The 25,686-nt window shown below is 40.4% G+C and overlaps 1 protein-coding gene across 1 annotated transcript in view; it reads left to right on the forward strand.

Moving 5' to 3' along the window:
• The window catches only part of LOC113406540 (zinc finger protein GLIS1-like), a 270,442-nt gene that overhangs the window by 124,578 nt on the left and 120,178 nt on the right, over positions 1–25,686 (forward strand). The window contains 1 exon segment of the mRNA XM_026651816.1: positions 8,736–9,840. Coding sequence (XP_026507601.1) covers positions 8,736–9,840 — 1,105 coding nt within the window.

The raw sequence follows: 25,686 nt of genomic DNA on the forward strand, positions 1-25,686 counted from the left end.
GTTTTTCTTCTGTCGTTGAGGATAATTATGAAACAAAGATAATTAGGGCAGGAGAAAACAAAAGGAGAAGGAGAGGACCCTGCTTAGATCTTTTTGAAGCTTTTTGTAAAATCCATAATAGGGAAATGATAGATATCTGTATACTGGGGATCACAGTACCACACTCAGAAATATGAACTGCTTCCATCTCTGTCTGAGGGAAGATTCCCAGAACAACATAGAGGATTGTATGCAACAGAATATGAGAGGGCTGCTATTACGATAAAGCAGCAGGTGATTGAGGTAATTCTCTTGTGTTTGTTTTACAACATGTTCTAAAATCGGCAGGTTTCACCATTTCCTGAGTAACTGTTTGGAAATGTTTGGAGAGCATCTTGAGGTACATTGTGGTTGCTTTCCATTCCTTCATGGGCTATTTGTTTATATGGCCTCTCATTCATCTTGCTCTCTGTTTGTATGTCCACCCTGTTTCCACAGTTTTGATTTGTAAAGGATTTGCAGTGTAGTGTTCATGCCCTGCTTGGCTCTGTGAGCATGACAGACATACAGTAACTAATCCTTGCACAGTGAATGCACCTGTCTTTCCTAACAGACACACTATATGGAGTCAAAGCTACTTCTTGGTATGAAAACGAAGACAGACAGCATTTATTATTGTCACTATTCATTATTTACACAGTGCCATAGTTGTGGTTCTTTACAGACAAATACAAGAAGACAATGTCCTTACCCTGAAGAGTTAACAATATAAGAGCCCAATTTGCATAGTGCCGAATGCTCTTGCTTTCAGTGAAGTCAATGGGAGTTGAGGGTGCTCCGTGCCTTTCAGGACTGAGCCCTTTCTTGGACAGTGCCTCGACAAAAGAGGGTGGGAATGGATGTAACAAAACGTACTGTGGACATGTACTGACTGTACTTTGCATTGGTCATTCTGACCAGCTCTGATGTCCAATGTATAAATAAGGGGAAATGCAAATTCCGACAAGGATTCTGGGTTAATCTTTGAATGACTAGTGTGTGCAACCACAAAGAAAACCCAAACAAACAAATAATGGCACCCCCACCACAAGCTCAAAATCCTGCCAGGAATTCAGAGTTACGACTGGATTCTGCTGTTTTTCTCAGCACACTGAAATTCATTATCCCCATCAGTTCCCCACCCACCCCATGTCATTTTCTCTCAGGAACTGTATTCCAGTGATGACTGCATTAATCCATGGATAATACCCCCTTCTCTTCCATCCCAAGCTCAATTAATAGCTTTTAAGTTATGCAACATAATTTCCACTACATAGTATTTATAAATGAGATGTGTGTGTTATATTGTAAAAGTCCTAATACCTTCTTCACCACAATTGGCCTCCATGTACAGCTAATGTTGGCCATTTGTCAGATAATCCATTATCAGGCATGGAAAACTCTTCCCACATTGTGTTCTTGGTTTTCTGTGTAAAAACAGGGAAGGCAGCGGAGCAGCCAAAGAGCAGGTGTTGCAAAGGGCCCGTAGTTGTGTAGCAGAACAATATCCTCCAGCTTCTTAAAACTGTCAGTAGTCACAAAAGACTTGCTTGCAAGGGAAATTAAAGGCATGTACACTTGTTTAGCCAAAATCTCCAGATTATTTACTATGGTGCTATTTTACTTTGAGGCTGTTTTTAAACTAAAACACTTCTGGCATAGTGGCTACTGTCCTTGGTCTCTGGCTCCAATTACAGTGTATGGAAGTCTCTTTAGAAGTACGACTTCGCTCGCCCCCACAGGACTGTAACATACTGTACAAAGGCCTTGCTTCCTTGTACAGTGTGCTGTAACATCCTGTGCAATTGGATTGTTGCTTAGAGTGAACATTTAAAGATGTGTCCAAACCTATATGTATTCTGCTGGAGAGGTCAATAGGAAGTCCTCCACCTCCAAAATTCACCATTGCCCCCAATTCCTATTGCATATCCCCTGTATCAAACCCACCCACTCTGTCCCTGCCTTTATTCCCTGCATGTTGGCACAACCGTATTGTGTTCATTTTACTGTCCCTTCATCTTCCCACCTTCATTTATTTGTTACATCCATGTTTGCATCAAATCATAGTCCCTGGACCAGTGGTTCTCAATCTATTTACCATTGTGGGCCGCATATGCAGCTCTCTGTGTTATGTGGGCCGCATCCACACAATATATATACTACGTGTATGGCCCTGAGAATGTCACATGGGCCGCAGCTGTGTGCTGATTGGGCTGCAGGTTGAGAACCACTCCCTCGGACTGTGAGATCTCTGGGGCAAGGACTGTCTTTTTACCTGTTAGTACAATGCCTAGCACCATGCGGCTGTAATCCCTGACTGAGTCATCTCGAGGCTATTGCAGTACAAATGATAAATAATAACATCAGAAGGAGCTACCTAAAAAGGTGGTCTCCAGGAATCCTGTCCCTCCCAGGCCTGCTCAGTAGAACTGCACCAATTCTGCTCCAGTTAGGGCCCCACAGTGGGTGCGGAGGCAGGGGCCCAGAGTTTGTCCTAGAAGAGTGATGATAAAATTCTATAGTAAACACAGAAAATTTACAGTCATGCAACTTTAAGGTTGAAAATGTCCACACCCAAAAGTTGGGAAATGAAAATAATGCAACTTCCTACAGCAATGTTAACTGACTCACGGGGGCATAATGTATATAACATGGTGCGGATATCTGGAAAGCTATAATTCTTATGAAGAATTCTGGTATGTAAATCTGCATCAGTAGCCAATATTTATATGTACATAAGCAGGGCCTCTGTAACACAAAGCTGGGTGGATGAGAAATGTGAATTCATTCTTTCTTGATTGAAATCATTCACGCCAATGCTTCCTGTTGTTTCTTTTTTACTCTTTATGCATTCCATACTCCATGTGATACAATTGTCTTCATCACAGAAACTACAGTCCTGATTCTGAGTAAGGCCGATGGAAACGCCCATTGATTTCACTGGAAGGTTTGGGAGCTTAGTGCCTCTTGGGATCAGGACTGTGTGCTGCAGGACCAATCACCATTATTAAGGTCACAAAAGGAAACTATCCCAATGCATACGAAAGATAGGAAGCATGGTAAGAGACCACTCTGGCTTAACCAGATCTTCAACAAACTGAAACTCAAAAAAGAGTCATACAAGAAGTGGAAACGAGGTCAAATTACAAAGGATGAATATTTAAAAACAACAACAACAACAACAACAACACAAGCATCTAGGGACAAAATTAGGAAGGCCAAGGCACAAAACAAGATTGAACTAGCTAGGGAGATAAAGGGTAACCAGACAAATTTTACAAATACATTAGAAGCAAAATGAAGAGTAAGTACAGGAGAGAAAGACAGTAACAGAAAATGCAGCAATGGCCAAAGCGTTAAATATATGTTTTGTTTCAGTTTTCGCCGTAAAGGTTAGAATGGAGGACTAATATAGTGAATATCAGTATAAATGGGATAGGATCTGAGGCTGCAATAGGGAAAGAACAAGTTAAGAATTATTCAGACAAGTTAGATGTCTTCAAGTTGATAGAGGCTGATAAAATACATCCTAGAATACTTAAGGAACTGGCTGCAGAGCTCTCCGAGCCATTAGCCATTATCTTTGAGGACTCATGGAGGAAGGGAGAGATCCCAGAGGACTGAAAAAGTGCAAATATAGTACATATCTATAAAAAGAGGAATAAGAAAAGCCCAGGGAATTAAAAACCCAGTCAGCTTAACTTTTGTACCTGGAAAGATGATGATACAAATAATCAAACAATCAATTTGTAAGTACCTACAAGATAAGAAGGTGACAGTCAACATGGATTTGTCCTGGACAAATCTTGTCAAACCAACCTAACATCCCTCTTTGATAAGGTAACAAGCCTTGTGGATGGGGGGAAGCAGTAGATGTGATATATTTCAACTTTTTAATAAGGCTATTGATACTGTCTCACATTACCTTCTCCTAAGCAACCTAAGAAAACATAGCCTAGACAAACCTACTATAAGGTGGTTGGAAACCAGACTCAGAGGTTAGTTATCAGTGGTTCAAAATGAAGCTGGAAAGGGCATATTCAGTGCGGTCCCATGGGGATCTGACCTGGATCCAATTCTATTCAATATCTTTTATAATGATTTGGCTAATGGCATAGAGAGTATACTTAAGTTTGTGGATGATACCAAGCGGGGAGGGGTTGCAAGTGCTTTGGAGGACAGGAATAGAATTCAAAATGATCTTGACAAACTGGACAAATGGCCTGAAAAAAACAGGATGAAATTCAATAAGGACAAATGCAAAGCACTACACTTAAGAAGCAATAATCCATTGTACAAATACAAAATGGTAAATGACTGCCTAGGAAGGAGTACTACAGAAAAGGATCTGGGGTTATAATGGATCACAAACTAAACAGGAGTCAACAATGTAATACTGTTTCAAAAAAAGCGAACATCATTCTGGGCTGTATTAGCAGGAGTGTTGTAAACAAGACACAAGAAGTAATTCTTCCACTCTACTCAGCACTTATAAGGCCTAACTGGAATACTGTGTCCAGTTCTGGGCACCACACTTTTGGAATGATGTGGATAAATTTGAGAAAGTCCAGAGGAGAACAACAAAAATGATTAAAAGTCTAGAAAACATGACCTATGAGAAAACATTGGAAAAAAATTGGGTTTGTTTAGTCTGGAGGAAAAAAAAACTGAGTGGGGGACATAATAGTGTTCAAGTACGTAAAAGGTTGTTATAAAGAAGATGGTGATAAATTGTTCTTCTTAATCACTGAAGACAGCACAAGAAGCAATGGGCTTAAATTGCAGCAAGAGAGATTTAGGTTAGACATAAAAAAAACCCTCCTAACTGTAAGGGTAGTTAAGCACTGGAATAAATTGCCTAGGGAGGCTGTGAAATCTCCATCACTGGAGGTTTTTAAGAACAGGTTAGACAAACACCTCCTCAGGGATGGTCTAGATAACATTTAGTCCTGCCTCAGTACAGGGCACTGGACTAGATAACATATTGAGTACTACATTTCTAGTCCTACATTTCTATGATTCTGAGATACCAGCTGGAATTCCACAGTTGGAGCTCTTACAGTATAGGGCCCTTACGGTATGTAATAATGTAGCTTCAGGGTCTCAGGCTGAAAAATAATCATCTTATTAGCTTTTATACAATATCAGATGCAGGGCTGTACAAGGATTTTTGGGGGGCCTAAGACAAAATCTGAAACTGAGGCCTCCCCCCCACCCTTCCAAAAAAAATTACCACTTAGGGGAGGCCTCAGGTAGGTAGGTAGGTGGAGGTGTGTGTGTGTGTGTGTGTGCCAAGCCTGCCCTGTACTCACCCCACAGCGGCAGCTCCTGTCCCATTGGGCTGGGCCCTGCTCCCCACTCTGGGCATTGCAACCCCATATGTCAGGTTGCAACATTGCTCACTGAAATTTGGCAGCCACCCCTCCGTCATGGATGGAGGGGCCACCGAGAGAAACCTGAGTGGTGCTGTGACCCTGTGCATCAGGTCACAGCAGTGCCACTCAGTTTGGGGGCCCTCTCAAACAGGGAGCTCGGGGCAAACGGTCCCTTTTGCGTGTGTCAACCCCCCACCCAGGCAGACCTGATAAGATGTGTGTTCAAATTTTTGTCTGAGGTTTTGTAACCATTATGTTAATATATTAGGGTTGCCAACTGTCTAATTGCCCTGCCCCCTGCCCTCCCCCTCCCCCTCCCCCTTCCCCAAGGCCCTGCCCCTGCCCTGCCCCTTCTCCAAGGCTTTGCCCCCACTCTCCATCCCCCGTCGCTCGCTCTCCCCCACCCTCACTCACTTTCATCGGGCTGGGGCAGGGCGTTGGGGTATGGGAGGGGGTGAGGACTCTGGGCTAGGGGGTGGGGCCGAGGGGTTCGGAGTGTGGGAGGGGGCTCCGGGCTCAGCCTGGGGCAGGGGGTTGGGGTGCAGGAGGAGGTTTGGGGTGGGGGCTCTGGGAGAGAATTTGGGTGCGGGGGGGCTCAGGGCTGGAGCAGGGGGTTGGGCTGCGGGAGGGGGTGAGGGGTGCGGGCTCTGGGAGGGAGTTTGGGTGTGAGAGGGGGCTTGGGGCAGGGGGTGTGGGATGTGGGAGGAATTTTGAGTGCAGGAGGGGGCTCAGGGCTGGAGGTTAGGCTGCGGGAGGGGGTGCGGGATGCAGGCTCCAGCCGGGCGGTGCTTACCTCAGGCGGCTCCTGGAAGCTGCAGCATGTCTCTGCGGCTCCTAGGCTCAGGGGCGGCCAGGCGGCTCCGCACGCAGCCCCTGCCTGCAGGCACTGCCCCCGCAGCTCCGTTGGCCGTGGTTCCCACCAGTGGGAGCTGCGGAGTCGGCACTCAGGGCAGGGGCAGCACACAGAGACCCCCTAGCTGCCCTTGCACCTAGGAGCCAGACGTGCCAGCCACTTCCGGGAGCCGCGCGGAGCCAGGGCAGGTAGGGAGCTTGCCTTAGCCCTGCTGTACCACCGACCAGACTTTTGGCTTATCAAAATCTCCCAGATTGCGTTCAGTAGCAACCATGAGATTGAGGCCAATTCCGGGAGACTCTCGGCCAATCCAGGAGGGTTGGCAACCCTATAACATATGCCTTCAAATATTGTGATGAGGCCTAATATAGAATGGATTAAATAATAGGAAGCGTGACTGGTGTGTTATACTATAAAACATTTCTCATAATGAGTCTGAGATGGCAGCATTACTACTGAGCCGTGAGCTATGTTGGCCATTCCAAATGAAGGCTTAAAAAAAATTGCTACTTCTCCATCATCTAGTTTGCTTATGCCACATAGTTTACAGGCTGATAGGTTTAGAAATGGTTTAGAGGTTTTAAAAGTGTATTAGGACTGTGTTTTTAAGCCTTGCCATCTTTAAAACCAGATGCCGTAGTTACCACGAGACCAACGCTACAAAGCTAGAGAGAGAGAAATGATAATGAACGGATTATGGAAACCACTAAAAATTATTTAAAATAGTATTTTTAAAGTAGTAATGTCACAGTTCAAGATCTGAGTGCTGTATCTCAATGGAAAGTAGGGAATTCTAGTTCTCCAGCAGGATCGAAGCTCTTATACCTAATACTGATGGTTCAAAAGATACTAGATCATAAACCTGTCACAACTAGAAGACTGAATATTGCCAGTACTGAGTCTCAGTGCACTGTAATCTTTTTGACAAATCTCTCCTTGTTGTGGGTGTGGAAACGTTTTTGTGGGTGGTTTTTTTTAAATTCATAGCTGTTGGAAAGCTGCCCATAGCTGGAATGTTAGAATAGTCGCAGCAAAAATGGATTAGTGATCAGAATGCAGGTGAAATAGTCAAGTTGTAAGATAAATGAAATCTACCCCATGGTTCTATGATTTACCCCATAAAGATTTCCATTACATATGTGCACAGTACCTGAATGTTTGACTCATCAGTAGCTATCTGGCTATACATGCTGATTATACACACATTGCTCGCTCTTTAAAATTTTTCCAATTTTGTCTTAAATGTGGTTTCCTTAAAAACTTGCTGAATAACCATACTTGCCTCAGTGTTTGCAGTATTACCCACAATCCTCTGTAGTGTGAAATTCATCCATGTGAAGAGGGCCAGCACAAGCCCTATATACTACATAAGCTGTAGGAATATCTAGGGAACAGCTGCTAATAGTGAGAAATAATACAGACACAATTATATCTGCTATGATAAATATTTATGAGAGAGATAAAACTTTATGCTTTAGGGCATAAGCCAACCACTGATTGCCTGGAAGAAAATATTAGGAAAAAACTTCTCCTATAGGCAGCTTATTTCAAAATTGTCTGTTATGGAGTTTTTGAGATCCTTCCGCATGAGCCAATTTGTATAGCCCAGTGTTAGAACAAGACTAAATGGATCATGGATCTGATCTGATATGGCAATTCTTATGTTCCTAACCCTATTTAGTTACCTAAGGCATGGGTTCCTACCTTGAGGGTTGTGACTCTCAGTAGGATCTTGAACAAATGCCAGGGAGTCCGAGCTACCCTATCCTTCCCACATTACCAAATGGCAGAGGGGGCCTGGCTAGATCCCAGCTGGATAAAAAAGGTGTGCTCTGGTAGGGAAAAGTTGAGAATCACTGATCTAAGGCAACTAGCGGGGTTTTTTAAATGGATGATTATTGTACATTGTAATAGTGACCAGCGGTTCCTGTTATTCCTTTACATTTCCCTTTTTTCAGCTGATCAAAATTTTTCTTCAAACAAATGCCTTGTGAGTTGAAAGTTTGTGAATTTTGTAATGGTGAATGTCTCTAGAGAGTGTGAACAAAATTAACACCACCACTATGAGCTATGGGAGAACTCCAAAACACTTTCCCTGTGTGCTCTAATGAAAATGCTTGTGTTCAAAAAGCTCAAAAAACTAAAAAAATGGCTAAAGCCTTAAACTTCACATTTTTGGCTATTGTTTTGTCCAATCTGTACATTGACCCTATAGATTGTGATTGAGTTGCCAGTAATAGCGGGCGGGAGGGGGAGTTTGTACAATGTGTAACCCACTGTGTAAAATTAATCCCATGTAAAATGATGCTGCCTTTAGAAGGCCACAGAGGAAACGTTGCAGGATTTTTTAAGTTAATTGTTGGAAGACATAGACAATGTGCAGTAGAGAATAAATGGTTTCATTCTCCAGGGCATAATAAATGTGGCATCTTGTACAAAAATCATAAATTCTCCCACAGTTGGTGATGTTTAATGAAACTGTATTACAGGTCTCCCAGGTTTCAAGACTCGGTCGATCCTTCCACTTTGTGCATGAATGGAAGTCACCCAGCTCAGCACATTAAGCAAGAGTGCCCAGGTGATTATAAGGTTCTTTCGGAGGTTTCTGCACATAGAAGGACTACAGAGGGAATGGAGCTGCGAGCCTCTGGTAGTCTGCATCCTGAAATAGACCTAATGAATAATAGCTTTACAAATTCACTTTCATCATACTTGTTTAATAATGAACATAGCTCCTCCCTGGGTTCATTGTCCTTTGGCAGTCCTCAGCATTCAGCCAGGCTACAATCAAGCAACCTGAAGAAAAGATGCATCTCTGTTATGCCATCTTCAGCTGAAGGAATTGATATTACAGCTATTATCCGCACGTCGCAGACATCACTGGTCACCTGCGTGAATGGTCTGCGGACTAATTCGGCTGGCATTTCCTCTCATCCTGTGGAGATCAGTCACCACAGTGCTCAGAAATCTTCTCGTCACCAGTCTTGCTCTCAGCCTGGGAACCCTTGCAGTATTCCTTCTCCTTCAGCATGCCTTGTACCTATTTCCACTGAATGTGACAGAGGTGACTGTGATCCGCTACAAATGCAGCAAATAGAGGAAAATGCAAGTCTTAACCTTATGATGAATGGTACTAGTATTCCTCAGCAAGACGCCTCGCACAGCAGCCAGAAGGTGAGTTTCTTAAAACAAGAACCGGTCGATGATTATTCCTCTAACACAGATCTCTTTCGGCATCGTCAGGGGCTGCCGCCGCCGCCTTATCATTTACACCAGCAGCTAAGCCAGACTCAAGGGACGTTGCCTCATTTACACGTCTCCGTGTCTCCAAAGTCCCTTCAGCCCAGTGAAGGAGATGAACAAGAGATCTGCAATGGCAAACAGGTCTGTCGGTGGATTGACTGCAATGCCACTTATGACCAACAAGATGAACTGGTCAGACACCTAGAAAAAACACACATTGACCAGAGGAAGGGAGAGGACTTTACTTGCTTCTGGGCAGGCTGTGTCCGTCGGTATAAGCCTTTCAATGCTCGTTACAAACTGCTGATTCATATGAGGGTTCATTCTGGAGAAAAACCAAACAAGTGTATGGTAAGTCTGGAATCTGTTTATTTGAACAGAAACATGTTATTCTGCTCACTCACTGGCTCTCTCTCTCTTCAATATTATTCAAATATAATTATTGTACTTTCCTGTAGTTTGGTTTGTTCTAAGGAGAATTGGGGAAGGAACTTAATTTTAAAGGAAATGTTTGAGTAATAAATATTGTAGCTCTTGGAAAAGAGATTCAGTCCCCTTATATGAAAGCTTAACTTTAATACAACGGTTTATTTTTTAATATCCATTAAAGCATTAATAAAATGACGATCAAAGCTAGCAGCAGTCATTTAACGTAAAATAAGGGTCACTGAGCCTCGGGTGACATTTTAAATAAAGAAACGTAAAACTCATCTAATTAAATTCTTTTCATTCCTCCTCCTCAACAATAACTCATGGAGTTAATAGTGCAAACGTTTGAGATGGTAGTTGGGAAAAGAAAAAGAATCATATTAAGGATTTAAAATGGTTAAAAAATCAGAATAGCTTGAGATTTTCTCAGGTTGTTAGGGGTTGGTTTTAGGAGGTTTGTTTTGTTTTTTGAACTTGCAAAATAGAGTGTTCTAAAAAAAATAAAACCCTTTGTTCTCCTCTGATCAAGCTATTGTAAACAACATCAGCATTCCAAAAAGAGGATCTTGAGAACAGCACTATCTGTTCATCTGCACCCTATGACGATAATATGGCCAAATTAAAATAAAAGTTAATGACTTCCATAGAGCTTTCCATATGCAGGGAGGAGTAATAATATAAGACCTTGAATAGACTAGATAAAACTAAGCAAGTTTGACATGAGCTTCCAAACTGAGCCATGAGATTTTCAAAGCTTTCTTTGTGTACTGCTGTTAAAAAAAAAAAAAAAAAATCAAAGGAATAATTGCACCAGCAGGTCATGGCAGTCAATTGACACAATTTCCCCCCATTATTGTATTGGTAGCAAAATCTTATAGCGAGAAATACTTGTAAGAAGGTTAGGCCAGGATGAAGTCCATTATGGCGCGCGTGTGTGTATATATGATAAGAGCATATATATATATATATATTTGGGGATAGGAATGTCTCAAGGCCTTGTGTCAAGTATTAATGATGGGTTGGAGGGGAGGAAAAGTAATATGCAACATTTCTTTCTTTGCCAGAGAATAATGCTATATCACCTTAACAACTTTTCATTTGCCTTAGATATCTTAATAATGTTATTTTAATATTAGTATTATTCAATAAGTATTCCATATAACCATGTATATGGAATAACAGTGGAAATAGTGAGGCATCATTATCTAGTTGCTTGAGGTAAAATGGCACATTAAGAGTGACAACTGTATGTGTCTAATTTATCAATCAAGAGTACTTATACAAATAATTACCTTCTGCCTCAGTTTCATAGGTAGCACCAACATCTCTTGTAAAAGCACTGAGGAATTTAAACTCCTTTCAGTTATTTTTATTGCCATAAATGTTAAAAGAACAATGAAAACCCCTTTCTTATAAATAAAAATGTAATGAAACTGCTAAACCATCTGGATTTCTCAGTGGAACTGGCTTTTTAATCACTTACAAAGAAATGAAAACAATCTTTCCTCTTCATTTCTTTCAGGCTTTTTTAAGGAAAATGATAAAATGGGGAAAGTTGGTTAGCTTTTCTATGATGATGAAAGACATAGTAGAGAGTGCTAGATTTACTCAGGCAGGAGATGGAAACCCTTTTTCATTTTCGCTAAGATGCATATTTGACAGCTATTGTATAGCAGATTTCTAATGTTACATTCCCAGTCAGTGTTTGTATAGGAGTCTGTGTATACCACAGAAGTTAGTTCATGTAACACTAAAAATTTCCTCCTTTCAGTCACTTTGTTAGTCTGCATTAAATAATTGGCTATTGACAACATCTCAACAATTTAGTGTTGTGAAAGGCCCGATGAAAACCTGCATATCGGACATGCTGGAAATATGTATGTAGTCTTGGCATGTAAATATATAAAGCACTGTTTCATTACAGCTGACAGTGTAATCACTCCAATACTCTGTGTGCCCCAGAGAGACTTAAGAGCATAACGTCACATGAGCAGTTAACTCCTTCCATGGCCAGAACAAAAATAGTGACTATCAGCAGGTAATAATAATTGAGACCTGGAGTCCTGGGCTATAGTAAAACCAGACCTTTGGGGCACATTAAAAATGCATCTTTTTTGCAAGTCTAGCTTCCTGCTGTTGAAAACACTTGATCTAGCAGTGCAAGATCTGAAGCCACAGACTCGTCTCCTTAAAATTATTATCCACAAACGGGGATCATTTGCCTGCTGAATTACATTCCATTTTTTCAAAAAGATTTCTTTGTGTTTTCTTTGTGCTATGATGTTATGCCATTTTACATTATTGGTTATCTTTTGATGGGGTAATAACTGTGCAGTTACCCCTGGAAATTAATAAGGCAATTCATTTTGCATCAATTGAGGTTTTAGATTTTGTTTTGTTATGTTTAGTGGATTGCCCTGTTCAGTAACTTTGCATCTCTTGGTATTTGTAGTGGGGATTTTCTTTCATTGCTTACAATTACCCACTGTGCACACTTCTACTTCCTTTTTGAGGCTGCTGATTTTCTTCTTTCTTTTGCCTGGTAAGATTGCTGGCTAAGTAGGTATTGAGACTGTTTGAGGCAGTTAGCACAAATAGCACTCAATCCATATAAATAAAAGTTTTCTTCCATGTAAAATTATTAATTTCTTATGACAGGCTTTGCTACTATGTACTGTAATAGACAAAGGAATTTTGGAATTCAAGCCACTTGAGAACAGGAAATACATGAGACATTTTGATTGAAAAGTAAATGGTCCACTAAAACTGCAGTTAATCCTTTTATTATCTTTCCAACAGCAGTTTCCACAATACTTTCATGAGGTAAGCTTCCTCCAGTCCAACTGTAACACTCTCATCATTACAGCTGGTTTAAATTTAGCTAGCATGCTTCTTTCTCTACTACCAACGGTCGAAAGGCAAAACGACATCCGCTGTAGAGGAACTACTGAGATTCTGGGTACTTCTTGTGCTTTCTGCATTTTGTTGCCAAAACCTGTACTCTGAGTATTCTCCTTTCCTACTCAGTTAAATGTTCTAATTAAGCTGTGTCTTCTCTTCATTGTGTTCCTTGTGTTTGATTTTTCCTTGGGCTCTGCAAGTAGTCTAAAGGAAACTACCTAATCTCTCTGCAATATCCTGTTATGTTTCATACTTAACTCATGTTATTTTAGTTTTATTAAATTTGGGGTTCATCTGCATTATAATCAAAAATATATCCAACAAAAATAATGATGCAATGTATTTAAGACTTCAACTTTTGAAGATTAATTTCATGCTTTTTTAGATTTGATGTCCCAGACAATTGGAATTTTGATTGTCTGAGACAGCAAAAATTAGCAAGCTTAAATGGTTTTCATTTTAAAAAAATATTTCTCATAGCTGCATCTTTTGTTGTCTTTCAGTTCTACCGGCATTTTGGTGTATGGAATAATAGTGATCCCTAAATACTGTAGACTAACCATAAATCCCTGTATGAGAATGTAAATATACGGCTGCTCGTTTAGTCTTGTTAGGTCTACGATTGTTTGATTTGGATAAAACCACTAGTGGGTCATCTCTTTCAGTCCCTCTTGTATGGTGACAACTTCATAAAAAATAGACAAGGCTACCATCGCTCTGTGTGTGTGTGTGTGACAACTTCATAAAAAATAGACAAGGCTACCATCGCTCTGTGTGTGTGTGTGTGTGACAACTTCATAAAAAATAGACAAGGCTACCATCTGTGTGTGTGTGTGTGTGTGTGTGTGTGTTTTCAAGGAACCCAATTTTCAAACTTGGGCAACTAAGAGTGAAGAGAAATAAGAAAATCTCATTTCTACTTATGCAATTTATTTATGTTTATAGAAACTAGGCATCATAAATCATGGTGCTCCTGTAAACCACCAGTGATAATGGCTTGACAGGTGGCCTGTCTCTCAATCATTAACATCTCTAGTTCACTTACCTTAAAGAAGCAAACTATGTAGCCTGTTGTTTTCACTCTTGCTTTCTCTTGTCCAACCCCGTCCACATCTTGTTCCTTCTTTGATTGCAAGCTCTTTGGAGAAGACACTCTCTTTTATTTTATGTATGTACTGTATGCAGTGCACAAGGGGGGGACAAACGGGCATGACCCCCCACCTCCAATAATTGGCAGGGGCACAGAACTCCTCCATTCCCAAGGCCACAGCAGATAGAGAGAGCTCCTCTGGCCCAGTGGCTCAGTGGGGGCACAGAACATGTCCCCCCAAAACCAGTGAAATTTTAAATTCCTGAGCATACCCTTGGGCCTGGCCTGGCTGGGGTCTTTGGTTGCAACTGTTGAACCAAAAAAAAAAGTATTTATATTGTTAATAATTAGCCCTTTTAATCGAAACATGGTAACTTGTTAATCAGTTCACACGGGGTAGGTATTATAATGGCCTCATTACAGATAGGGAAACTGAGGCACAAAGAAGTTAAATGATTTGCCTAAGTGCACCTAAAGAATATGCATCAGGGGCAGCATTAGAACTCAAGAGTTCCTGGCCCCAGATCTTGTGCTCAGGCCACTACATCACATAAGCTAACCATCTACCTCTTTAAAATTGCTACCCATGTTGCAGTTCTCTGTACGAACAGCTATATAAATAAGTAACTGTACTACTAGACTTTCTCTATGTATTTTGTATGGGTGATTTAGAATTTCACAGGCCTTTTAAAACTTTAAGCATCAAAAGGGCCTGATACATTTGGTAACTAATCAGGGGTTTTAACTTGATTACTACACCTGTGCTGAGTGGGGCATTCTAAGCAGATTCATACTGCTAGCCGCCAATGGGAAATCTATGATCTCAGCAGACAGTGAGTAGTTGCCAACAGCAGCCAATGAGGAATCTGTTTTGATCAAAATGCAGCAAGGTGTGTTGGGTACTGTAGTCTCTATAGGCTGACAATCCTTCATCAGCAGGGAAATTCTCTACTTGTGCATGCAATTACCTGATTTACACAACTATATGTGCATTGATATGTGTGTAGTTTAAGGAAACTCAGGTCCACATCCTTTCTGTAACTCAGTTCCTTCATCTGTAAAATGAAGCTAATGCTGACCTATCTTAAAGAAGTGTTGTAAGGACTATTTCATTTATGTTTGTAAAGTGTTTCCAGATCTCTGAATGAAGGGTGTTTTGGGAGCACAGAACAATAATGCACAGATGCCAGGGATAGTATTTTCAGAAATGCTAGTGTTGGCCTAACTTTGCTGCCATTAAAGTCAATGGTAAAAAAACACTTACTCTACCCAAGAGTATAACCACATTCCCAGAAGTCCTTTTTTTATTGAATCTGACATACACATCTCCCATACAGCACTTCCTGATGCTGTCTAGGAACTGGAGGGTTAAGAGCTTTGTGTGGTGAGGAGGAGGAGGACAGCAAGTCAGTGGCTTGGTGATGATACTAAGTGTATTTGTTTATTTAAACCACTGCAGATTGTCTGACGTTACAGATAGTCTTGAATGCACTGAAAGATTGGACAGCAGGATGGCACATGAAATTTAACTTTGATGCACATAAGCAAGTCTGAACTTTTTATATGCTATACATGGTTGAGCTCTGAATTTGCAGGGTCCTGTGAAGCAAATGGTTTAGAAGTGATTGTGTGTAGTTGGCTCAATGAGGGTGATCGTTCAGTGATCAGAGGCAATTAAAAAGAAAATGAAATTCTTTGGTGCATTAAAGAAAGAGAAGATAGTACAGACAATATTTTTGTCCTAAAAGGCTTGGGACCTATCTACTTGAAGGACCACCTCTGTCCTCGAGCTGTACTGCCATAGGTACAGTCAGCAGAGGTTCTTGTGCTGGATTCCCCTCGACTTCTATGAAGGTCCTCAGCTTTGGAACCAGCTTCCCTCTTTGGGCCAAAATAGCCATAATTTGTTGACCTTCAGGGCATGCATGCATCTATTTGATCAGGCGGATGCAGAGGGAGCGGTTTGAATGGGGTTAGATGTGCGTGGGGTGGGATTTATGGGACCTCTACAAGAAATTGAGTTTTGGTGGCTGTTATGAGGTTGGCTGCTAATTGTTATCTGTGTTCCTCTCATTTGTATCAGGACACCTAGGGTTTTGGATAGGTGCCTCTCTCTTTACATTTGCATAAATCTACAGTAATCTAAAAAAATCGATTCTAACTGCCACCGTTTAACGCCCTCTTCCAAGGGACTGTGTTCAACTTTGGTCATGCTACCTTCAGAAAGTGACATAGATGATTGAAGAGATCAAGAGAAGGGTAATAAGGAAGGTTAGAGGTACAGCATGGGACTTTCATAAGAATTATTCCTTTCATAAGGAAGAAGACTCTATTTGCATGGATCTTTATTTCAATTGACTTGATCAAATTATTCAGGGGTTAGGAGGGCATAGTTAAAATATAAGTCACTCCATTCATTTGCTATCTATATGTCGGTCGGGCTGCGATGTTTATGCAGAAACAATCACCATGGCATGTAGGCATTACTATTGACTCTTCATGAGAGAACAAGAAAACATTTATGAAAATAAATTCAGTGCATTTAGAATCACTAAAAGGAAATACCACTCTAATAGAGTGTGTACTCAATCTGTGAAACTCACTGTTATAAGACATAGTCAAATCAGATATTGTGGCTGGGTTTTTAAAGGGCTGCATAACTTCCTGACCACTAATAAAGTTTGTAGTTATGCAGTCTAAAAACAGGAGTAATGAAGTACAGTTGTATAGGAGGTAAGCTGATTACCTGATGGGTTCAAGGATGGAATTTTACCTCTCTGTACCACATTGCACAGTTGGCATGGTATATATGAGATGGGGGAGGTCATTGTCCTTCAAAGCAGCAAATCTTAGTCAGAAAACTAAATGCTTCAGGATGCTGAAAAAGCGTAACCAATGGCCTGGTCCAGTATGGGGATTTTAATGAAGAGGGATTTTAATGTTCTCCCCAGTTACTGTGCCATTTGTCACTCCCATGTCATATGCAAAAGTGAACTAGTCACTCCAGAACTCTCCTCCAACATTGACCAGAGTCATTCAAGCTCATTTTCTGATAATATAGGGTAAACTATGCCCAGAGTCAAATCTTAAAATATATTAGCTGCAGCCTGCCATCTCTGGCTGCCAAAATTCCAGGCAGTGCTCCCAATCCTTCTTGGAAAATTTCTCCTAGGCTCTCTTTACCTCCCTTTGCCCAACTGGCATGCAAAAATAACATCTCACTATCATTATCCACTTGTCACACAGAACTCAGGGTACAGTGATGCTTTCTCATTGTAAGACGCTAGGAATTATTTGCAGCTCTGCTATGGTCAGACTCTGGGTGATATTCCAAACACAGATTCATTTGAAGCCCACTCTTAGCACAGATCCACAGACCTCTTGAGGGGAGTCTCCTTTTGAAGATATCCTGGAACCAGCCTCCAACTCCCAATTCATTCCAGCTGCAATATCACAATATCCGTTTCTTTGCAACCCAGATCAATGGATTGGACCAAATGGTCACATCTGAGGATGCAAAAGTTGAAAGTCCTTCCCAATTCCAAGCAGCTGGTTTGCAATAACTTTTAAAGGTTTTAGCCTAGCTCACTATTTCCCATGTTTCTCTCTGTGCATCTCTTCTGGGATTGAATTGCCCGCCAGTTTCACTATATGAATCTGCCCAATGGTAAAAATCAAGGGATACAACCTAAAGTAATCAGTTTTATTCCTCATCTAGTCATAAGTATTGCAAAGCAGTAAATATAATTGTGAGTTTTCTGTTCTTTATAGGAAAGTCTTAATATTATAAAAATACCTAAAAGATATGTCCAACAGTTGAGTCCCAGAAGTGTAATTTAGCTGAGTCTCAACAGCATTTCAATAAGACAGATTTTCTCTAGAAGGTCCAGTTAAGAAGGCTATTCATAGTGGGCTCAACTGCAGTTGAGCAGAGTGCAATAACCTTCAACCTGGAAGCAATGTGAGCGTACTCGTATTATCAAAAATAATTTCACATCCTTGTTTAGTCTTGCATCTGAATATTATTAATTTTTAAATACAGAGGTTGATAGGCTTTAAAATTCTAAGCTCTTAAATAAAGCATTAGGGAATGTATCCCTGAGGTTAGGTGCTTTGCCTTACTTGATTTCAAAGCATGTGCTCGGTGGGGATTATTAAAAATGGCATGAGATTCTTCTGAAATTTCAGCGATTTAGCCTTTTTAAAAACCAGTTAACCTCAAAGGACAAAAAATAGCTTGGATCACCTGACTGAGGGCTTGGTCAAATTAAAAAACAATAAAAGTAAATATTGTTAAAAAAATTGTCAACAATATACTCATTAATGTCTCTTATTAGGCCAGTACATTTTAATGCTGTGTATTATGAAATATGTCATTTAATAATTATGCTAATCTGCATGTGCAGTCAGCACAAAGGCCTTATAGTGTAGTCTCAAGGGAGAAGGAGGAATTTAGTGCACATCAAAAAATTTATACAGTAATGTATACAGTTGGATCTCAGTTCTAAAAAGAGATATTATTGTTATTTCAGGAAAAGCCAGCAATAGTTGGCCTTTTAACAATCTTATGAGAAATAAAAACCAATGGTTGTCAGAGCATGATCTTTGTATCTGTGTACAGCTCACTGTGGGCCAATTCTAATACTCTTATACTGAGTAGTACTTTATTGGACAAGTAGTCTCATAGATTTCAATGGGGCCACTTGTCAGGTAAGGATGGGATTCACAAAGGTATTTAGGCGCCTAACTACCACTTTGAATTCAAGGTGCTATTCAGAATGAGTAAATGTGTCAGAATCTGACCCTCTGTGTCTTTTGGCAAAACCCCTATTCCAAAGTTACCAAAAGCATCCATCAATTTTGGATAGCTCTTTTTGGGGAAGGGCGCAGATTGATAGTGCACCTAGATGCTAAGCACCAATGAAATTCAGGTTCTAGATGTCTCAGACTAGGCATCCAATAATTGAATCACTGAAACTCAGTGGACACTTCTGGAAATTTTTGGAATTAGCCTTTCTGTCCCTGAGATTCCCCCAATGTAAAATGGGATTAATAATATTCATGGCACAGGGGTGTTGTGAGGACTAAAGAATGCAATGTATTTTTATTATTATCATTCATTGCATTAATGGGCCTAATAATAATAATAATAGATCTATAATAACACTTTGTGCCTCAATAGCTCCTTTCATTTAAGGATCTCAAAGTGCTTTACAAACAATAATTAATCCTCACAATGGTGATAATTGTGACCACTTCACAGGTAGATAAACTCAGGCACAGATTCTGGGCTAAATTCTGCTCCCATTTATACAAGTGTGAATCCAGAATTACTCTGAATTTATACCTGTTCAAATGAGATCAGAATATGGCCCAGAGAGCTTCACCTACAGCTTGCTCTGAGTCACACTGAACCCTTGGCAGAAATGGGAAGAGAAAGAATTAGTTTCTCTTTAATTGTTTTCTCTTCTACCTATTTCTTAAGCGTGCTTTGGGACCTGATCCTGTAAACGCTTATTCACACAAGGAGCCCCATCCACTTCTGTAGCATTATTCATGTAAGTGAGGTTTGCAGGATCAAGCTTTTGTTTGGCTGTGTGGCGACTTTTGAAGACAATACTGTAGCTATCAACTGATCTGACTCTGTATAATGTCATCAGGACACCTGTATTTTTTGTGTAGAAAGGTAACTCTCAGGGTATGGTGGGCAGTTTTTTTTTTGCTGAGATGCATGTTAAATAGCTATACATTTACATCACAGACATCTGTCATTGCCTGCCTTTTCTATTCACATCTCTGTGCTAGTCACTGAACCAAAGAACAATGCGAGTTTTATTTCTGAGACTGGACTTACTGTCTACAGCAGTGTGCCCTCTGGCTTTCATATTTTTATTGTTGTGCAAAGATAACATGTGTGAGGAGATCCCACAGTCAGGTACAGCATAACTGCAATATTAAATAATTGATCCTGATCTTTCTTTTGAAACTGCATCCAAAGCATTCAAAAGTGGGAAATGGAAAAAGCATGTTCTCATAATCCTGCTCAGTAAAGTTTGCACAACTGCTCTTTGTTTCATCATCCCAACAATAAATCTTTCATTTTTGCCAATTGAGAATGCCTACCAAATCTGCAAATGATTACTTCCCTGAATTGTGTTGGTATTCTTGCAATACATTTTTCTTACATGGGTAATGATAAAATAGGAGTCCATCAAAAATATTTTATTACCTGGCTGAGAGCCTTTTATGAAGCACTTTTGATGCAGGGAGATGCTTCCAAGTGTTTTAGAACCAATGCTTACAACTTTCCTTTAACCCCTGCAATGAGGTCAGGCAAGCAAAAACATTCCCTGGGAATGTCAAAAGCAACGTTAGTCAATCCGAAGAAGTGAGGTTTTTACCCACGAAAGCTTATGCCCAAATAAATCGGTTAGTCTTTAAGGTGCCACCAGACTCCTTGTTGTTTTTGTAGATACAGACTAACACGGCTACCCCCTGATACATGACTTAATAGGTATCTTCCATTTCTGACTTACACTTTTCTATGAAAATCAGTGTCTGAATAATGAGGCACGTGATAAAGATGTGCATGAACGATCTACAGTGCAAAAAAAAAAAAAAAATTTCACGGCTGCAAGTTTCAGAGGCCAGGTCACGGGGCTCACACTACAGCGCTAAAAATAGCAGCATAGATGTTCCCGCTCCGGCTCTGAAATCTGTCAAGTGAGGTGGGTCTCAGAGCCTGAGCTCCAGCCGGAGTGGAACCTCTACTCTGCTATTTTTAGGCTGTAGCATAAGGCAGAGTGTGTAGAAGGAGCTGAGACTTGCTGCCACAGTGTGTGGGGTTTTTTTTGTTTTTTTTTTTTGCAGTGTAGACATACAGCTTGAAAGTCAAGAACCTGTGAGCATCTGTGCTCCCAGGGCATCATTAGTTTATTTAATCCTCATATTCCTTTGATGTCAATGGGAATTGAAGATGACTGGTGATGAGCACCACTCAGGAAGCACCCAGCACTGTGTAGGATGGGGTCATATAATCCTGTCCATTCAAGGATCCCAGAGTATGAAAAGTAGCAACTATGGGATAGAAAAATCAGTTTACTAGGGCAGCCGCTTTCTGTGTTTCCTTTTTTATTATTGGATTCAGTTTATATTGGGATAAGAGTTTTCTCCTTCCCAGCTTTTCCTTCTGCTGGATGCTAATGCAGCATCTGTTCTATGCTTTTGACCTCACCAGCCATTGCCACAGAAAGGAATGCAATGTGACAAATGGACAATTTTGACTCTACTGTGGAGTCAAGGATGTAGAGAATATGGGCTGTATATAAAGCCCTGCACTGTAAAGGCCTGGTCCAAACTTCCTCAGAATTCAGGGGTGTTCAAATGCAGACATTGAGGCAATCAAAGATTCAGAGTGAGCTGAATCTTACCAAAATTCTGGGGCATTTGGGTCTGATTTTGAGCGGGGGGAGAGGGGGAGGTTTGACCCTCTCTAGTTAGGAAGGAGCAGCTCCTCACTTAAACACCAATATCTGTGCTAATGAAGAGACAAGGCAAGAAAATTAATGAACAAAAGTGTAAGGTAGTTGACTTTATATTTTACTTTGGCATGTTTGAGATTCTGTGGAACTTTCTGGTGTTCATGAAACTGGCAGCGTTCTAGTTCACCTTAGTAGCTGTAAAAACTACCTTAATATTTGCACCAGCAATTTTGAATGAGCACTTCCTTTTTTTACAGATGCAGGCAACCTTATTAGGTATCTATATGATGGATTTGTGTGTGCAATGCAGAGTTTTTTGCACACAGAACTATAGGTTGAGACCCACTTTGAACATTCTCTCCCATAGGATGTGGGCTCCGATACATACAAGTTATTCTTAAAGAAACACATCCTATGAATTTCTGAATGGCGTATGCTGTTCTAAGAGAGAAACGGGTGTAGCAGTCCTCCTACAGACTTCCATTCTAATTGTTTATAACAACCCTGAAGAACCTAATGTTATGTGTTGAACTGTTTTTTAACTGCCCCGTTTTCAATGCTAATGAACTACAGGCCAATGGAGTTTTGCCAGCTTACACCAGCTGGCATTTGGCCCTATTTTTGCTGGTAGTAAAAGGTGTAGGGTAAAGAAAACATCTGAGAGTGGGTTTGTGGGAATCTGTGACAGTTGTCTTCTCTTTTCTGCTTTGGGAGAACAAGAGTCAAAATGAAGCCTGGCTATTTCTATATTATGCTTAGAAAAACTCAGCAGTTTTACTAAGTGCATCCAGTGGAAGGCAGTGGTACACATAAAACTCTAGCCAGTTCATTGCATGTCTTTCCCTCAGTGGTACGCTTTGTGACTTCACGTTTAACAGATGTGTACAAATTAGAACATGCCAGTTTGGAGGGTTTGGGCCAAAAAAAAACCCATCCAGATTTTAGCATACGAGTCTATGGTAACCTGGGAAATTTTCCTTTTATCAAGGCGAAAATATATCTCCGTTTATAAAGTCAAAGGGACCAAAATATTTGCAGCAATTATAAAGAGAGCCCTTAAAGACTAAGACCAGATACTGCCGCTTATCTACGCAGAGCTGGAATTCCCATTAGTGTAATTTATATTAATTAGATTTCCATACATGGCTCTAAAACAGTAAATGGCTCTTAGACTTTTGAATGCTTGTGTATCCGCAAGTACCTGGTAAATCCTAATTTATTAGTGTGACCAGTCTTATGTGTCTTAACATTTCATTATGAATGTTCCTTAGTTGCAAAAGTTTCTCTTTCTGTGTATGTTTTCATTATTGGGATGAATGTTACTTAAATTCACACTAAACTAATTTACTTTGGAGTTTTCAAGCTCAGTTTTCCAGAGACAAATTGTAAAAGCATCTAAATGCAACTTAAACAAAACCATATTGTTTCATAAAATCATGGCACTGTATTTCTCCAAATCTATGGTATTGTGCCCAGGAATTACTTAAAGTACAGAAATCCAGTGTGCAGAATAGCCAACTTAGACATAACAGACGATTAAACTAGTATATTAAAGTGTATGCTTTTGATTGCAATGTTACACTGAAAATGTTGTAATTGTTTTAACTCTGTCTCTTCATGCATTCAAAGGCACTGATGAGTATTTAAGAAAATAGTAAATATAGAATACTGGCGAATGTAGCTTAAGTACAGTTACTAGTAAACAACTGCAGTGGGACTGTCTAATTTCCAGGACTGATTGCAGCCAATTTTAATTAAAACTGTGAAAGATGAAGAACACAGAGAGCCCTTAATCCTGATTTCCAGGTTGTTCCCACATTTGTGCATGTATAATAGCTTTATTCATGGCCTGAGTCTGGTTCTGATAAATTTTGATAAATGTTTTGTAATGTAATAGAAGCGGACACAGCATTTACCTTTCAAATTGTTGCAGGCTTTTTTGTTTTGATTTGTTTTTTGAGGGGTGACATGGTGGTTATCTCGATAAATGTAGAGATATATTTTCTAAAATAAGGGCAGGTTTCTGTCCTGAGGCATGGAGGAGCGGATGCAGAGGGGTAGCAAAGCAGTTGGAACCCCAAGGAGGATTCCATCCAGAATCTAGCTTTAACTCTCTGCAGACTCCTAGAGCCAATTCCTGACTGCATTGAAATCCCCCTGCAAAACTCCCCTTGACCTCTAGGGTAGGAGAACTGGAACCACAGACTAACTACAGTACAACTTTGACTAACTAACCCCCAGTTAATCAAAGTGTGGTTATTAGAGCTGGGTGGGAAATGTTTCTCCCATCCCGTGAGAATTTTCAAAGTTTTTTGAAAATTTTTCCCATCTCAAGTTGGGACAAAATTTCAAAATCTTGAAAAATGCCAGTAATTGAAATTCCAGTCAAAACCGGACGCCTGGCAACCCTAGTCGTAGCACTGGCAGGCAATGCAAGTCTGCATGGGATGGGTTCACCCATTTGCCAATGGATTTTTGTTGGTTGCGGAAGTCAGTAAAAGGTTGAAAATCCTGTTTTTACTTCTCTGCAATGTCCAATATCCTGTGGGAGCTGAGGACTTCAGCGTGTTGCAGTAGAACACGAAGTACAGTAGGATCCTAGTGCAGTAAAGAGGGTTTCTATTTTTAAGTGTTCAGAAGGCGCTTAACCACTGTGGTGATGGGGTTTGTACTTGGAAGCAACATACATGAAGTATTCAGTACAGAAGAGAAGTGTAAGTTCATGTTTCAGGAAGCAGGCTTTATTCCTTCTCTAAGAAGGGAGACAGCAGCTGTGTAGGAGGCTTGTGACCTAGCTGCAGTCCTGCCTATGTGTTTTACTTGGATATTTCTGATCTTGCTACCTTCTTGGTTGGCTTCTTTGGTTTGCATTGCAGAGCTGTCTCCAAGGTGGTGGTGGTTATTTGGCATTGGGCTTCCTAAGTCGTTCTGGATTTATTTCTTAGTAGTAATTTTGAGTCCAAAGGACTCTAGGCTCTACATTTATTTTGTTAAATACGTAAAGACTTCTCCCCTGGCTTTGGTCATATGGGAGGCCATATTATGTATGTATGTTTAGATTTTCACTGATATCACTATTCATCTCTGCCTTGTTGCTAGAGTACCAGTTCCAATGAGGAACAGAGTTCATTTTGTGAGGAAAGATTATTATTTTTTTTAAGTTCAGAAATCCCATCAAAGTTTTAGAAAAATAAATAAATGATGCATGCAGACATAACATAAAAATACAAACCCCAAATAGCCTGAAAATGGGGGGGGGGGAAGGGGGCGAATATCAGCAGTTACATTATATTATTATAAGAATCCATTGTTTGGTCTTTGAAAGTGCTGCTCAACAACAATGGTCAGTCCTTCAGTCATCCAGCATTTGAACATCCAAAAAAAGTCTTGTGGTTTGTTCCATCATTCTTTTCACACTATCCCAAATGGTACAATAATTAATGACAGTCATTTATTTTTTGCATAAAGGGCCTGATCCCAAACCTACCAAAGTCAAGGGAAACATTCTCATTGATTTCAACAGGTTTTGGAGCAGACCCATCTGTTTTCAAACTTGTATGTATTCAATTAAAGAAACATGTGTATGTAAACCATTGGTTACAAAGTTTGGAAAATCTTCCCAATCCTGTAGATTCAGTTTAAGAAACATTGTTGTAAGACTATCTATGAACCTTAGGGGAGAAAGAGAGAGGGAAGGGCATACTGTGCTGGCCGTATTGGGGCGAGGGGCCTGTCTGGGTTTACAGCCTCAGCCTACATATGCAACAAAATGTGTGACCCTTTAGTGTGTAGATATACACATTTTTCAACCCATTATGCTCGTTATGTATGTCCTGCTGAAGTCGGATGCCTTGCTGAAGTTGTGTGTAAATGTGTATACATAGAATAGTAAGATTGGAAGGGACCTCGAGAGGTCATCTAGTCTAGTCCCCTGCACTCATGGCAGGACTAAGTTATAATATAATTACATTTAATATTAACTATTCTAACCATAATTGTATCTATAGACCGACATAGATAGATAAATAATAAAATGTATTGGTAATATAATGCCATAAATGGGCATAGTGTTTGTGTGGATGATTATTATTATTTTTTTTATATATATATATATATATACACACACTGTGACAGACCCAGACCAGTGGGGTACAGGAGTCTGGTAGAGAGCAAATATACTGGTCACTGGATGAATAGTTTTCTGTTCCCTGAGTGACCAGAGAAGGAGCTGCACTAGAGTAATCAGGAGCCTGCTAGAACCAGTTAAGGCAGGCAGGCTAATTAGGACACCTGGAG

Source organism: Terrapene carolina, unplaced genomic scaffold (assembly GCF_002925995.2).
Source record: "Terrapene carolina triunguis isolate 2854851 unplaced genomic scaffold, T_m_triunguis-2.0 Scaffold103, whole genome shotgun sequence".
NCBI lineage: Eukaryota > Metazoa > Chordata > Testudines > Emydidae > Terrapene > Terrapene triunguis.